The sequence below is a fragment of the Tupaia chinensis genome, unplaced genomic scaffold (genome assembly GCF_000334495.1).
Source record: "Tupaia chinensis unplaced genomic scaffold, TupChi_1.0 Scaffold146395_1, whole genome shotgun sequence".
Classification (NCBI taxonomy): domain Eukaryota; kingdom Metazoa; phylum Chordata; class Mammalia; order Scandentia; family Tupaiidae; genus Tupaia; species Tupaia belangeri.
Window position 1 is genome coordinate 429,991 of NW_006206250.1, and position 15,611 is coordinate 445,601.

General features: G+C 34.8%; 1 protein-coding gene across 2 annotated transcripts in view; it reads right to left on the reverse strand.

The window, feature by feature from the left end:
• The window catches only part of GPM6A (glycoprotein M6A), a 369,760-nt gene that overhangs the window by 8,223 nt on the left and 345,926 nt on the right, over positions 1 to 15,611 (reverse strand). For both annotated transcript variants that reach the window (XM_006168908.3, XM_006168907.3), the window contains exon 4: positions 11,371 to 11,524. In XM_006168908.3, the coding sequence (XP_006168970.1) occupies positions 11,371 to 11,524 (154 nt within the window). The remainder of the gene's footprint in view (positions 1 to 11,370; positions 11,525 to 15,611) is intronic.

Here is a 15,611-nt window from a genome sequence, read left to right on the forward strand (position 1 = left end):
CTCACCAGACAGACAGAGAGAGACAGAGAGACAGAAAGCGAGAAATCACCCCTCCAGTGGGGATGGCCACACCGCTATCCCTTCTCCATTCTCCTCTTAGGATCTTGGGTATGCACACATATGCACCTGTCTAGGTCTTGTTTTAAAGAACAGAAGTAACCAAGGTCACCCTACACTGGCTCTTTAATTTTGTTTCAAGAATTACTGAAATGCTAAATTCATATATGAACAAAACAAAAACAAAGCACAAGGTCTGGGCATTCTAATAACTAAGCTTATAGCATTTAATATGTTAGTATATTTATATATATATTTATATAAGTTTATAAGTTCATAATTAATATACGTAAGTGTAAAATTTATTTAAGTTTATATACTTAGTATTCCATTCCCTCTGTGGAAGTTTTTCCTTATGAAGATTTATATGCTTTTATATAAATGTATATTAATTTAGTAAATATCACACACATTCTTAGTGTTAAGGCACATAATCAATTTTCTCTATTTCATGTAGCTGGTGCCATTAGCTTCTACTTTGACAAAAATTTGTGAAATCTATTTCACTGTGGAAAAAAATATACTTTTAGTACTACAGATGCACAGTACCATCTCTGCAAATTTCCCTTTTGATCAAGATGGTTCTAGGAGGGCAGTAAAAGTACTCTCCCATGAGATTTGTCTATTGACCGCCATTTTTAGAAAGCTTCCTGGTCAAGGCTATCTTCCTCCATACTGATCCATCATAGACTTAATTCATGTGGAATATATTTGCTGCACATACATTGCCTTACCCACTTTTCATTCAAATTTGTAGCAAAACTCCTAGATAGTGTTGCCTTCCTAGCCTAGTCTTGCTTAGTGTCTGCAATAACTTTCCTTTCACTTTTAGTGAAACCACCTAAAGTCATAGTTTGGGGGCCGGCAAATGGTGTAACGGTTATGTTGTTGAATTTCCATGTAGTGAACCGCATCTGGAGTCCCAGACCTGGTGACTTACAACTCAAACTGGATATGTGTGCATGTGTGCCCAAGATCCCAAGAGGAGAATGGAGGAGAAGGGTTTGTGGCATGGCCATCCTCCCTGGGGGGGTGATTTCTTGCTTTCTGTCTCTCTTTCTCTCTCTGTGTCTCTGGCTAGCACATGCACCCCATAGCAAAAATTAAACAAACAAACAAACAAAAAAAGACTCTCTAAAATAAATAGTCATAGTTTGCCTGAGGTATCCATGGAAATATTTTCTTAAAAAGGTCACCAATGACCCAAAGGATTAATTCTCAGTTCTCATTTTTTTTTTTTTTTGCTTGTCATCAGCTTTGGAAAAGGTTGATCAATCCCTCTTTCTTCATTCTCTTTTTCATTTGATTTGTAATATCTATAGTCTTCTGTTTATTTCGATTTTAGTCTAGATAATTTTTTTCCCCAAAAAATTCCTATCTTGGTTCTTGGTTTTAGTGGGTGATGATGGGATGTCCTCCAAAATTTCATGTGTTGGGACTTGGCTATATTGTAAAGGTGTTAAGTGAAAACTTAATCCCTTCCTGGTGACTCACAATTGGGCCTTTGGGTGTGATGAGGTCATTAGAGCAGCACCTCTAAGATTGAGGTCTAGTGTGTATACAAGGACAGAAAATGGGCCAGACAGAGGCCACATGGACAGATACCAAAACTGGAAAAAATTTATGGAAAGGTGTTTTGCTCAAGATCCTGCCCTCTGCCATGTAGTCTCAGCAGAAAGTGGCCCCTGACGCCTGGATCTCTAAACTGAACTGAATAAACCTCTATCTATACATTTACACAGCCTCAGATACATCTATAAGCAATATAATAAAGGGCCGGGATACGCCATCTTTCTATTCTCACTTGCTCCCCCTTCCCAGGATCCTTGTCTGGCTTTTCCTCTACTTCATGACTTTTCTTTTCTTTTCTTTTCTCTTTTTCTTTTCTTCCTTCCTTTCTTTATTTCTTTCTTTAAAAAGTTTTTTAAGAGAGATTTTTGCTATAGGGTTCATGCACCAGTTGTTGCTAACTTGAACTTCATTGACTCTTTTGGGTAACTTAACATCTCCCAAATTGGCCCCTTTCAGACTTGTTCTTTCATTTGCTTCCTCTCATGTCTAGACCTCTGTTCTCTTTTGCATTCAGATCTCTTATCTCTTTGGTTTTGAGGATACCAAGGATTACTTTATAGGACAAAGCTCTAGACCTTTGAATGGACTACAACTTACAAATCGCTAACAAAAGCTTTAATTTTTAGGTAGCTGACAGTGATTACAATGAATGGTTCTTACTAGAGAGCACAAATTTCAGTTTTCTATCCCTTATTTATGCACTTAGGCAAAAAGACATCAGCTGTCTATCACAGAGAAACCAACAGAAAATGGCAGTGTACTATAAAGAAAAGTTGTTGGCTAAGTTAGTTGAGGAAATTTCAGAGTCACAGCCAAAGAATTAGAATTCTTTTGAGTAGACTTCTGAATTCTTAGTCCATATGCATATTTTCTGGTAAAATTATACAATGAATTCCTATAATTTATGTTAGCTTGGCTTCCATTTCTTTCTTTTGTGTCTTACTTAACATATCCCAAACCTTTCTGAGAAAAAAACTTAACATTTTTTTATCTTTTTCTTTAAGAGGCAAATTTCCTAGCCTGTTTTCTCTTAAATTATGTCAATGACCTTAGCTATGTATAACAGATGAACTAACTTGTTCCATTTACAGAGAAACAGTCCTTTTAAACTAAGGAATTTTACCTGTCTCATAACTAAAATTCTAAAACAAAAGCTTTAAATTATTTGAATCTGTCTGTATTATACAAATATGTGCAATATGTATAAACATATATATAGAGAGAGTATATTTTGTCTACATGTATGTTTATGCCTCTACTATGTTTGTATATTGTCTACCTTACACTAAATTAACTTATATGCACACTCATGAATTAAATAGTTTTAGATCCTTTCAAGTTCATGTGACTTGGATATACTCTTTGGTAAATAAAGCTAGTTCTAAGATTGTTGGTAAAATACAATAGAGTAATGCAATAGAGTTGTCTTCAGAATTGTCAGTATCAAGGATGCAAACAGGCTTTATCCTTCATTGCCATCTTGGGTGCCATGGGACCCAGGACAATTAGAACATTAGAGTGAATACACATTTCTGCTATCTCAGAGGCTTCAATTAAGATAAGATGAGATGATGTAGGGTTAGCTTGGTTTATCTTTTTCAAAAGGAAAAAAAAATAAAATGGCTAGCTATGTTTTCCATGAGCTGTTTAAACATAATTGTTCAAAATGAATAAATTACTTAAATGTTGAAAAGTCATGATGCATTTTTGCGTAGAAAAAATACATCATGACTTTTCAGATAACCATATTATATATACATATATGTATGTGTGTGTATATATGCGTGTGTGTGTATATGTGTGTAAATATATTTACATATATATGATACATATCAGATAGATACATATGAATTTGTCGTAGTTTCACATTTTCTTAGTAATTTCCAGTCTTGCGCCAGTTGCTGGTGTGTTGGCTAAAGCGGCTGAATTCTACATGGTCAACAGCGTAAGTCGAGTCCTGGACCCTGCAATTTGAGAAACAAGTGCATGTGCATACATGCCCAAAAATCCCAAAAGAAGAAAGAAATGGATGAGAAGAGATTTTGATGTGACCATCCCCCATGGAGAGTACTTTCATTTCCCCTCCCTGTCTCTGTCTCTCATGAGCATATGAGCCCGCTAGAAAATTTAAATACATAAATAAATTTAAAATCTGAAAGTAATGTCATGCTAAATTAAGTAATAGATATTAATAAAATGTCAGAGTCATTTGTAATTATTAAACAATTACTAAACATAAGTTTTATGCTTTGGCCTCATTGTTTGTTTTGGTGTTGGTTTTTGTCATAGGGTGCATGTGCTCATTAGAGACAGAGAGGAGGGAAGTGGGAAATGAGCCCCCAGAGGAATAGCCATGGAGCAATCCCTTTTTCTCCATTCTCCTCTAGGGATTTTGGGGATGGACACACACACACACACACACACACACACACACACACACACAAACAGGGAGTGATTTTTCAAGCTGCTAGGTCCAGGACTCAAAGTATGGTCAGACATGTAGGAATCCAACACCTTAACCTCTATACAACCTGCTGGCCTTTTTTTTTTTTTTTTTTAATGATTTCTTAATTTTTATAATTTCTTCTTTACATTTAGTACATTATGGAATTGTATCTTGTTTTTATAAGGTAGAGAGAAAATAATTGTGTTATAAAAAAAAAATTTGATCTATTAAAAATTGTGTTTTAAGAAAACATATTTCTAGAAGTTATGAAATATTATTAGATTTAAACCTAGTATTTGGTAACTAAAAAAAGATATAGAGAAATAATCTTTTATAAAGTATTCAAGAAAAAAAAATTTTGATAAAAGGAAATAGGAAAAAAGTCATGAGGATCTGTTTTCATTGTAAGAGAATAATTTTGGTCTAGGCTATAGGGTAATTTGATGATTATCTCAGAGTGAGTACCTGAAGAAAAGAATGCAGTAAAAAAATGAATTTAATAAGTTGGGAATAAAAAGAATGCTTGCATCTGCTGCTTACTTTTCCAATGTAAACAAATGTACATTTCTTTTATGAAAAGTTAAATTTTTAAAATTTTAAAATTAAATGTGTCTGCAGACCCTCTCAATATTCATCTCAGAATATTTCAAAGAAGTATTTTTTGAGGGTGGTATATTTTGGCTCCCTGTGGGAAAATATTGTATATCTAAGATTTCTAACTAGACTTAGATAAACTGGTTTCTAACTAGAGTTGACTTAATTAATTGTAAGGGTTTTTAAGTTGAGCCTTAATATCAAAAGTACACTGACAGAAAGCCAGAATTTGTTTTTTTTTTTCTCTCTCATTTTTTATTCTGTTGTTATTTCTTTGTTTTTAGTTTTGTTTTAGAGCATGTGCACTTGCCAGAGAGATAGACAGAGAGAGGGAAAGTGAGGAATCACCTTCCAGAAGAAATGGCTACACTGCAATCCCTTCTCTATTCTCTGCTTGGGATTTTGGGCACACAAACACATGCACCTGGTGTGTTTTTCAAGCTACCAGTTGACTTGAATTGCACAGCTGGTCATATGTGATCCATCCATCTGAACTGCCACACCTCTGTCTGGCTTGGTTTTCTCTTTTAAACCAGGCTTTAATGTAGTATTAAGAAGAAATATTAAAAGATGATTTGTTTTAGTTTAAAAGACGGGAGAGGAAGAAAAACAGATTCTGTGTGCCTTCTGTTCTTTAATTGGGTCATTTGGTTATGGTAGTTAGCAAAACTGAGTTTTCTCTCTGTCAAAGTGTAAAGTTCTTTTTATTTATTATTTTTTTTTTCTGTTTTTGATTTGCAGCTGTGACTCTAAAGCCTACAAATGATCACTGAATGACTATTGTTTTACAGAGACCCATGATTCTGATTTGATCAAGTGATTTATACCTTTGATAATTGACAGACTTCCTGAAATCAATTTTTAAATGAAGTCTTTTGCCCTCAAACCAATTTGTGAAAAATTTGAAGTGTCTCAGTATATCCAGTAGAGATGAATTATTATTTGCTATGTTAAGATTATATGGAAAACACTGCCAAACATTAAATGATATTTAGCTTTCTTTAAATTATATTTGACAAAATGTGTTACTAATATGTGCTTTAAAGTTATAAAGGATTCCTATAACTCTGATGTATCTTCATATATTAATACTCATAACTATAATATTAAACTGTTTTTTAAAGTTAAATTATTATTTGTCAAATAATGACCAAATGCCTCTATTAGTTGTGGGTTGTGGTGAACTTGCATCGATCTTACTCTTGACTATTTTATGTTTTGTCAACCACAGTTAATTACTTTATTATTTATTTTTTAATTTACCAAAGGGTGTGTGCACTCACCAGAGATAGCCAGACAAAGAGACAGGAGGAGTAGGATAAACACCTCTCCCCGATGGGGTGTGGTTGTGTCACAATTACTTCTCCATTTCTCCATTTTGTCAGGCTTCGGAGCATCCACACACACATGTGTGATGTGTTTTTCAAGCTGCTTGGACCAGAATTCAAACTACACAGTTTGCCATGTGGGATCTGACTCCCTTAACCACAAGGCCACTGGGCTGGCCCACTAATCGCTTTATTCTGATGCTCTATTTAAAAATGATTTGTGGGACCAGCAGTTAGCATAATGGCTATGTTGCTGGACTCCCATATAGTGGACTGCAGTTCAAGTCCCGGACCTGGGAGTTTAAACTCACGCCAGGCGCATGTGTGTGTGTGTGCCCAAAATCCTGAGAGGAGAATGGAGGAGAAGGGATTGTGACGTGGCCATCCCCCCGAGGGGGTGATTTCTTGCTTTCTATCTCTCTGTCTCTCTCTGTCTTTCTGGCGAGCACATGCACCCTATAGCGAAAACCTCTCCAAAAAAAAAAATAAAATAAAATAAAAATGGTTTGTAATCAGCTATAGTCCCAAAATCCTCAAGGAAATTCATGAAAATGACCCTGACAGTTACTCTTTTTTATGTAAGAGGGCACATGCACATGCATGAATGCATATCTGTGTGTGTAGCTCTGTGTGTGTGTGTGTGCATGCATGTGTGTGTGTATTTGTGTGTGCATGTGTGTGTGTGTGTTTTTCTGTATCTGTGAGAGAGAGAGAGAGAATATTTACTTATGTAGTCCAGCCAAACCACAATCTTTTCTCCTCCACTGCTTCATCTCATCAGGATACTAGGCATGTGTACGTGCACTTGGCTTGTATTTCAAGCCACTGGGGCTGGGATTCAGACCCTGATTAGGCATGTGAGATCTGGCTTCCTCTCTGCAGTGCTTAACTACTTCACTAAGAGACCAGACCCCTAGCAAATACTCTTAAATACAGATTTCTGGTAACTTTGAGATCATATGTCTGAACTTTGAGAATTCTCATGGGAAAACTGTATTCATAAAACTACTAACTCCACAAGAATAATACTTACAAGATAGGTACTGAACTGATGAAAAAGTATAATCTTTATGAATCTGTTTAAATGATTACTGATTTTTTTGTTTTGTTTGGCAGATTTGAGGATGCTTAATTTTCCAGATTTAAGGATTTTTAAAAAGCTTTCTATAGCAATTTGGTAAAATATATGAAAACAGAATTGAAACCTTTACTATTTTTCCTTTTCTGGTTGGTCACTCCAGAAATTTGTAACTATTTTTTAATACTATTATTCTATAGTAATATAGTTATTTTGCATAAATTTAATAAAAATCTGTTCTCTTCTAACAGGATTTGGAAGTTGGTTATATTGCCAGGCCTTACCTGGAATGCCATACCTTCAGATGTGACTAGACAGCTAAGGAACTGAGACTGATGGTATGAAAGCCAGTAGAAATCCATGAATAGCATGCCTGGCACTTTCAATAAACAGTTCTGCTTTGCAAGTAAGTAACAAATGTCCCTTCCTTACAGGCCCAGAAACTTCATATTTTGGGAATGGAATACACCCATGTACAGTTATGGTCTGATTTTGAATCTCTGAGTTGGCTTCCCAGCCTTAAGAAGCTATATAAAAACTATAATCTAAAGTTTCTTATGAAAAATTTTCAGCAAACCCAACTACATCTCATCTATCAATTCTCTTGTAATACTTTGTACAAATAACCATGCCAAATTGAGACGAGACTTATTTTTCAAATTAATAGATAAGTATAGCTTTACAGTGTTTATCTTTGGTAAAAGGGGGACTGGAGAGAGAAAAAAAATTAAGTTTCAGGAGAAAACTATAGTGTACCTGTTATTAGTTTTAACTCCAGTTTTTTAGATTTTATTATTTAAACTAGGTCCTGAATTTTATTCTCATTCAATAGATTTTACATTATGGACTAATCAGAAAGCCTTAATAGCTGAAGCAAAGCTTGTATAACATCTGAAAAAAGTATTTTTTTTCTCTTTCACATCTGTGTAAGAAAAATTACATTTGACTAAATCTTGATAACTATGTGGTAAATAGTGGTAAGACTCAAAGAACCATTTTCATCATACATTACACTTATGACGCCACACTCATAAAAAAATAACAAACAGGTTGTATGAACCGATGAGATTGAAACATATTTCTAAATTTTGAGTTGATGTAATGGGCTGAAATCTTTGGCTTTTGGGGTGGAATGAATGACTGTATTTTGCACATGAGATGGATCTATATCTTTAGCAGTCAGAGGGTGGACTGTGATAGGCAGAAAATAGTCGCCCCACCCTGCATCCTCCATCAGTTCTCTGAAGATGTTCACATCCTAATCTCTGGAATCTGTGCAGGTGTTCAAACAATGCAAAGGTAAGATAGGTTGGGAGATGCAAAGGTGCTGGTTTGACAGAAGAGGAACTACCATCATGACGACACAAATATGTAAGATTATGACAACAATAATGAGTTTGAAAAACAAAACCAAACAAATCAATTCTGGAAGACCCAAGTCTAAAATTAAGGGATCATCAGGGCTGCATTCTTTCTGGAAGATCTAGAAAAAGAATCAGTACTTTTTTTTTTCCCAGCTTCTTCAGATCACCCAATTCTTTGGTATTTCATCCATTTTCTCTAACTTCAAAGCATCTCTCTGTGCTTTTCTTCCATAGTCTATCTCCCTCTGGCTGGCTCCTCTTCACACTCTCTCTTCCACTTTTAAGAACCCTTGTGATTACTTGGGCCCATCTGGCTAATCCAGGATAATCTGCCTATTTTAAGGTCAGTTGACTAGTAGCCTTAATTTCATCTATAACCTTAATTCCCCTTGGACCTGTAACCTCACATATTCATAGGTTCCAGGAATTAGGATGCTCAGAAGCATAGAGGGCCATTATTCTGTCTTCTAAATACACTAATGGTTTACTCCAGATTGTGATTGAAAAAGACTGTTTTTTTCTGAAAAAAAGTATTTGAAAGCCTGTTGAGTGAAAAATAATTGCAACAGGATTCAGGACACTCGTCTTTCTATCCCAGTATCTCTAGTAGGTAGTTATATCTTTGGAAAATTATTTTACCTCTTAATACTCCATTTTTTTTTTGAGCAGACAATTGGACCGATGGTGAATAAAGCTGTCTTATAAAGTTCTATTACTCTATATTTTGTGTATAGAGTCATTTAGGATCATATGCTCTTAGTATAAGTCTGAATATACTAAATGAAACTAGCATAATTTGAGTATCATAAGTACTTGACTACAGTGAAAATTAACAAGTGCTTTTTTGGAAATAAAAAAACTAGTTGAAAATATTGAAAAGCAGGTCTACACATCTTTTCTGGAGAATTATTTTGTCTCTTCTTCAGAAATCAAACTTGGGCAATTTTAAGTAATTCTGTTAGAATTTCTCAATATTTTTTCAGTCTAAAATCTGGTTTGATAAGATTAAATACCTTATAAACAATCATGAGAATGAGATGTTTCCAATCAGAGGGATGCTAACTCTTCATACATTTATCGGCATTCATGGTAAATGTTCTAGTAGTGACATTTTCATGGAGAGATAAAGCTTTGAGAGTAAATTTAATAGATTAACAATAAAGATAACCTTATTATCTCAAAATTAAATTTAAATTTCAGATTAAAAAACATGTAATTTTAGGATAAGTATGTACCAGACAGTATTTAGGGCCATACTTGTACTAAAAAAATATTGCTTGTTTATCTGAAATTTATATTTAACTGGACACCTTGTACATTACCTGGCAACCCTATCTGAGAGGCTAGTCATACCTTCTGCAGTTTTAACTTTTAAGATCAGCAAAATATATGGCATTGAGGGGAGAGGTTGAAATGAGCCACAATTGTCTAAGCTGCTGTTTTGTAGTGACTTCCAGAGGCATATGTCAAGGTTTCCTTTTATACGTCTGCAAAGGATTCTATTCCCGGAGTAAACCTTCCCAATAGAACTGTCTGTATGTCCTCTTGCCAAGAACTTCATCCCATAGAGCATATTCTATTTTTCATTTGAATCAGATTACAGAGCGCCGGAGGCTTTCATCTGACCAGATGTGGGTGGGGCACTGTTTTAGAACACATAGATAGTTATCCACAGATTCACTATATTGTAACCTATCATTTATCTATTGTATACACATAGAGCCACAAAACCTACAAAGATACTGTCTAGTGAAATGTTTCCTAGTTTTCTGAGGTATGAGGAAATCTCATTAAAGAAAAATCAGTCAGTGTCCCCAGGTGTTAATAGGTTGATTTCTAATACTTATTAGGTGAAAAAAAAATCAATTTGCAAATGTAGACTTGCGTATGTTTCATAAATTCTGTAGCGCCCACAGCTTTTCAAAGGATTAAACAGAATCTGAAATAGGTTAACTGAACTTAGACTCATTTTTCACACTTGGTAAGAATGCAGACTGAAACTGGGCTGTCTGGGGCTGGTTCCTGGCTCTGCCTGTTCCTAACTGCATAGCTTTGGAAAGTCATTTATCCTCTCTGTATCTCAGTTTCATCATCTGTAAGAGAAGATAATAGCATTCCCTATCATACAATAGGTTATGAAAATTAAATATAACATATATATAGTACTTTGAACAGGGTTTAAAACTGTAAGCCCACCAGCGGCTATTATTATAACAAGAAGTTTTAATCCTAATAAAAATAATTAAAGAGAACCGCTGACTACCTTAGTATTCTTTGATATTATTATTTTTTTCTTTTTTGTCAGAGGGCATATGTACTCACCAGAGAGACAGTGTGAGGGGGGAAAAAGAGAGAGAGAGAGAGAGAGAGAGAGAGAGAGAACACACTCTCCAGTGGCATGTGGTCACACTGCAATCTCTTCCCCTCCATTTCGCCTTCATACTGGGATTTTGAGAATACATGCACATGTGCCTTGCATGTCTTTCAAGTCACTGGGGACAGGATTTGAACCACATGTTCGGCTATGTGGGATTTGACTCTCTTCACCAGTAGGCCATAGGCCTACTGGGTTGGCCCAATTTATTATTAATAAATACTCAGGGTTTTTCCCCCCTCTTTCAGAAGACAGTGAAATAGACCTTTCTTAGATCATCTTTATACTAGACTTCACAGTTTGTGTAATGTATCATGGGAAAATGAAAGTAGAATGCAGACGTCGTATTGGATTTGAAAAAGAGCAAAGGAATTAGGAAAGAGAAATCACAATTGTAACCTGCTATACCAAGAAATGTGTTCTGAATACTTTGATAGATTTATTTCTGTGGTAGAAGTAATGATGTCTCTACAGTGATTCACAATTTTGTAAGACAACTATTTAGGTAAAACAATAGGAGGCATTATCTTACATTTAGAGATCCACTATCCACTTACCAAACTGACGAAGGTCCAAGCAGAGATTTGCTCCTTCCACTAAAGTGGTGTTTCGGCAGATGGTCCACAGATTGAAGTACATGTAAACTGGCAGTGAGGTGAAAGCTGTGACTCCCAGCCAGGCCAACATGAAAAGGTACGTCAGCATGATAAACTGGAGCAGAGAAAAAAATGGAGAAGGAAAACATGTAATCTCCTGGAAAGGAAGAATTTTGTGTTTAACCTACAAAGCTCAGTATAGAAGGCTTTTAGGGCTAGAGTGCATAAACCATGATCACAGCAGCAAAGGGAAGTTGAGAACTGGTGAATATAATGAATTAACCTGCCTGAACATCACACCTTGGCTGAGGTTTTGATAGACAAAGGAAAGAAGAATCCATCTGTAGTTTAATTCTTGCTTCATTCATATTTTATCTTATAAGATTTTACCATATATATTTTATTTTTAATCTTAAGAAAAATATTAACTGGTATATTTAGAAGAGATTCAGCAAAATAGGTAATTTTACAATGAAAAGTTTCAAATGAGTTAAAATTTTGTCAATAAATTCATATTATAACTTAATTGGTACCATTATATATCATAAATATTTACACTTCTTAACCACATCTACAATTAACATTATAAATATGGCAATTCTCAAATTACATTAGTATATTATAATTTCAAAGTATACTTCCATCCACCTTTTAAATAATTTTTGTGAACTTTAAATCTGTCTGCTTTAATTCAATATTAATTTCACCTTTGCTAGAGAAACAAGTAAGGTAATATTTTAAGTTTGAAAATAAAATTTTAAAAATGATTTCATAAACAGGTTTAATATTATAAAGTTTAAAATAAGTATCCCTGTGTCTTGGATTGAGTTGAATAGGAAACTTAGTTTTGGCATAAATTTGCATAAATTTTTAGTCTAAGGATGACATAGATGCTGAACAAAAAGACATATAGATACGGTGTTAGTGTGTGGACAAGAGATAGAAAGGCTCTGAAATTTAGCATTTGGGTGATAGGATAGACTCTGAAATGTAGCTCTGGGACACCAGAAGCTAAATTTCTACAGATACTTGGTTCTTCTAAATTTCAGTGCACACTCCTTGAATAGACATGAATGGAAGCACTGTGTTCTACTTAATCTTAACACTTCAAGTAGCTAAATTTTAAAAATAATAATACAACATATAATGTACTGAATGAAATAATGTTTTTTTCCAACCCTGTAAATTCCTTTGGTGTTGAGTTATAGCTAGAGTTTATCACATGATTTAGGTGAAATTTCAAACAAATCAAATTTATTTAATTATATTCATAACATATGTTAAAAATGGTACTTTTGATGGGACCAGCAGTTGGCGTAATACCTATGTTGTTGGACTCCCATGTAATCAACCGTGGTTCAAGTCCCGGACCCAGTGACTTAAACTCACGCCGGGCACGTGTGTGTGCGTGCCCAAGATCCCAAGAGTAGAATGGAGGAGAAGGAATTGCTGTGGCATGGCCATCCTCCTTGTGGGGCGATTTCTGGCTTTCTGTCTCTCTCTGTCTTTCTGACGAGCGAATGTGCCCTATTGCAAAAACCTCTCCAAAAAAAAAAGAAGAAAAATGGTACTTTTGAAAATAGTAAATTTTAATGGGAGTTCTATGTGTGGGATTTTTGACTTTATGACAGAAACTGAATGCCTGGAAAGTATAGAGGCATGGAGAGCAACTGTGGGCACTAGAGACAGTGAGAGAGGAGGGTGGGAATCGGGGAGGAGAAAGAGAAAAAAACATTTAACAGACATGAAATATAAAAATATGTGTTAAGGATGATATATATAATAATATCTTTGATTGGACATATATGCAGTGTATTCATCCTAGGAAGTTCCTTCTGTATGCTGTAAAGATGTACACTGATAAAATGTAAATAAATCAAGAAAAATAAAAAATAATTAATAATAAGTAAATAAATAAAAGAAGGGGGAATCCCATAATTCTAAAAAGAAAAATAGTAAAATTGGTGTCAATATCATGACAGCTTATGCACCTATATTAATGTAATTTTGACATTACCATAAGCAGATCATTTTGATTAAGGCTAGCAATGTATGTAACAGTTAAGATGGGAGGTAGGATATAAAGTCAATGAGACTTTAGTTCCAATACTTCTTTTGTAAGTTGCTAAACATCACGGTACCTCAGAAACTCTGAACATAATTAAACACTTGCTTTCTAATAATACTCTTTTTATCTAATGTCAAATATAACTTCCTGCTGGTCTCTACTCTGAAAGGTAAATAATGATTGGAGAGTTTGATGAGCCAACATCTGTCCCAACAATATAGTCAGACTATGATTTGGCAGACAAATTCAAACCTTATATATCCAAGATGAAACAAAGTTAGTCTAAAAATATTAGCAAATATAACTTACTGAATATTAAGTTATTTAAATCAGTGAAGGACCAGGAGTAAATATACTTAACAGACTATTTAACCTTTAATATAATTATTAAAGTTGACATCACTTTTAGAATTATTTATTTATGTATTTTAATTTTAAATTTCTAGAGGGTGCATCCACTAACCAGAGACAGAGAGAGAGAAAGTACTCTTCAATGGGGCTTGGTCACACCACAATCCCTTCTCCTCCATTTGTCCACCCTGTCAGGATTTTTGGCAAGCATGCACAAGCACCTCATGTGTTTTTCATCCTGCAGGGACCAGGATTCAAGCTCTGGTTGGCCCTGTGGGCTGTGGGTCACCTAAACATTAGGCTAAGGAATTATTTATTCTCACTCAACAAATATTTAATGAAGGCTCTTATGCATAAAGATTTATGATAGTATTTCAGTCATGTAAGACAGTAACATTTTCTCTTTATTTTATTAATCAAAACAATAAATACATTCCATGTGGAGACATAGCATTGGGTCATGAAACGCACTTGACTATGTACAGTAAATGTACCTGTCTCTGCCAGAGTTAAAGGATGACATTTCTTATGAGGTTTTTCTCTTTTCTGGCTGTCAAATAGAAGGATGCACACTGATAGATAAAACTCACTGAACACTATGGAGGCTGGCTCAGAATTCCTCCCTTGCCAAACCCTTTCCTACCCTATTGCATCCTTCTTTATGCACCTTATCTGAGAGAGATCTATTAAGCCTCAGAGTAGATAATTATACTTCAAGGGGAGCTACCCATTTGCCTCTAATATTAATGAACTGATAATGGAAGTCATTTTTCATCTTTTGCCATATATGTAAGATATAGAGATCTCTTATTTTTTTAATAAGCACTGATAGACTACTTACTATACCTCTAACCTAAATGTCACATTTATTAAGCAATAAAGGAAATCTTATAGCATATCGAATAAAGGCACAGACTTTTGAGTTGGCTTGAGTCTAGGCTACTTTTTATGTTTTGTTTCTGTCTTCATAAAATGGGAACAACTGCTCAATTGACCAAACATGTTTGAGCGAGGTTGAGAGGCAAAAGCACATGAAAAGCATGTAGCATAGACGCTGGGACATAACGAGCTCTGACAAAATATTAACTATTTTTAATTGTTAATAATACTGGGTTGTCAAGAAAGTCATGATACATTTTTGCATAGAAAAACATAAAAAGATACATCATGACTTTTCCTAGCAGCTGAATATTATTGTGATTTCTATTATTACTACCAAAAATACATGTTTTTTTGTTTGTTTCATGAAGAAGACTATATAGAATAAGGGAATTATTGGGTCATTTGAAAAGCTATGATGCATTTGTCTATGTTTATCTATGCAAAAGTGTGTCATGACTTTCCTGACGACCCAGTCGACTTCATTTCACTTTGGAGAAATTGAAAGAATAAGTTCTTAGATCATCTGAAAAACAATTCAAAATGGGTTCTCTAAAGGAAAAGCTTCAGCAGTTCTTGGAACTACCCCCAAAGTGGAGAAATCCTGTTAATAGAATTCCTTTGGGGGTAAAAGGCTTTCTTTATTAACATTTTCGTTATTTGAAGTTGTAGACCTCAAGGCTAATATGATAGTCTCAAGAACAATAAACATGATATAGGAGCCTGAAGCATATGCTTTGGAAGACTAAAAGTGACTTGAAAATCCATAGGAGAGTAATCGGCATGCTTTGGGCTACGTTCTCTGATGTGTGTGTGTGTGTGTGTGTGTGTGTGCGTGCGTGTGTGATTATGCACATGTGCGCATGCACAAGCACACACATTTTCTGCCCTGGAGAATTTCTCA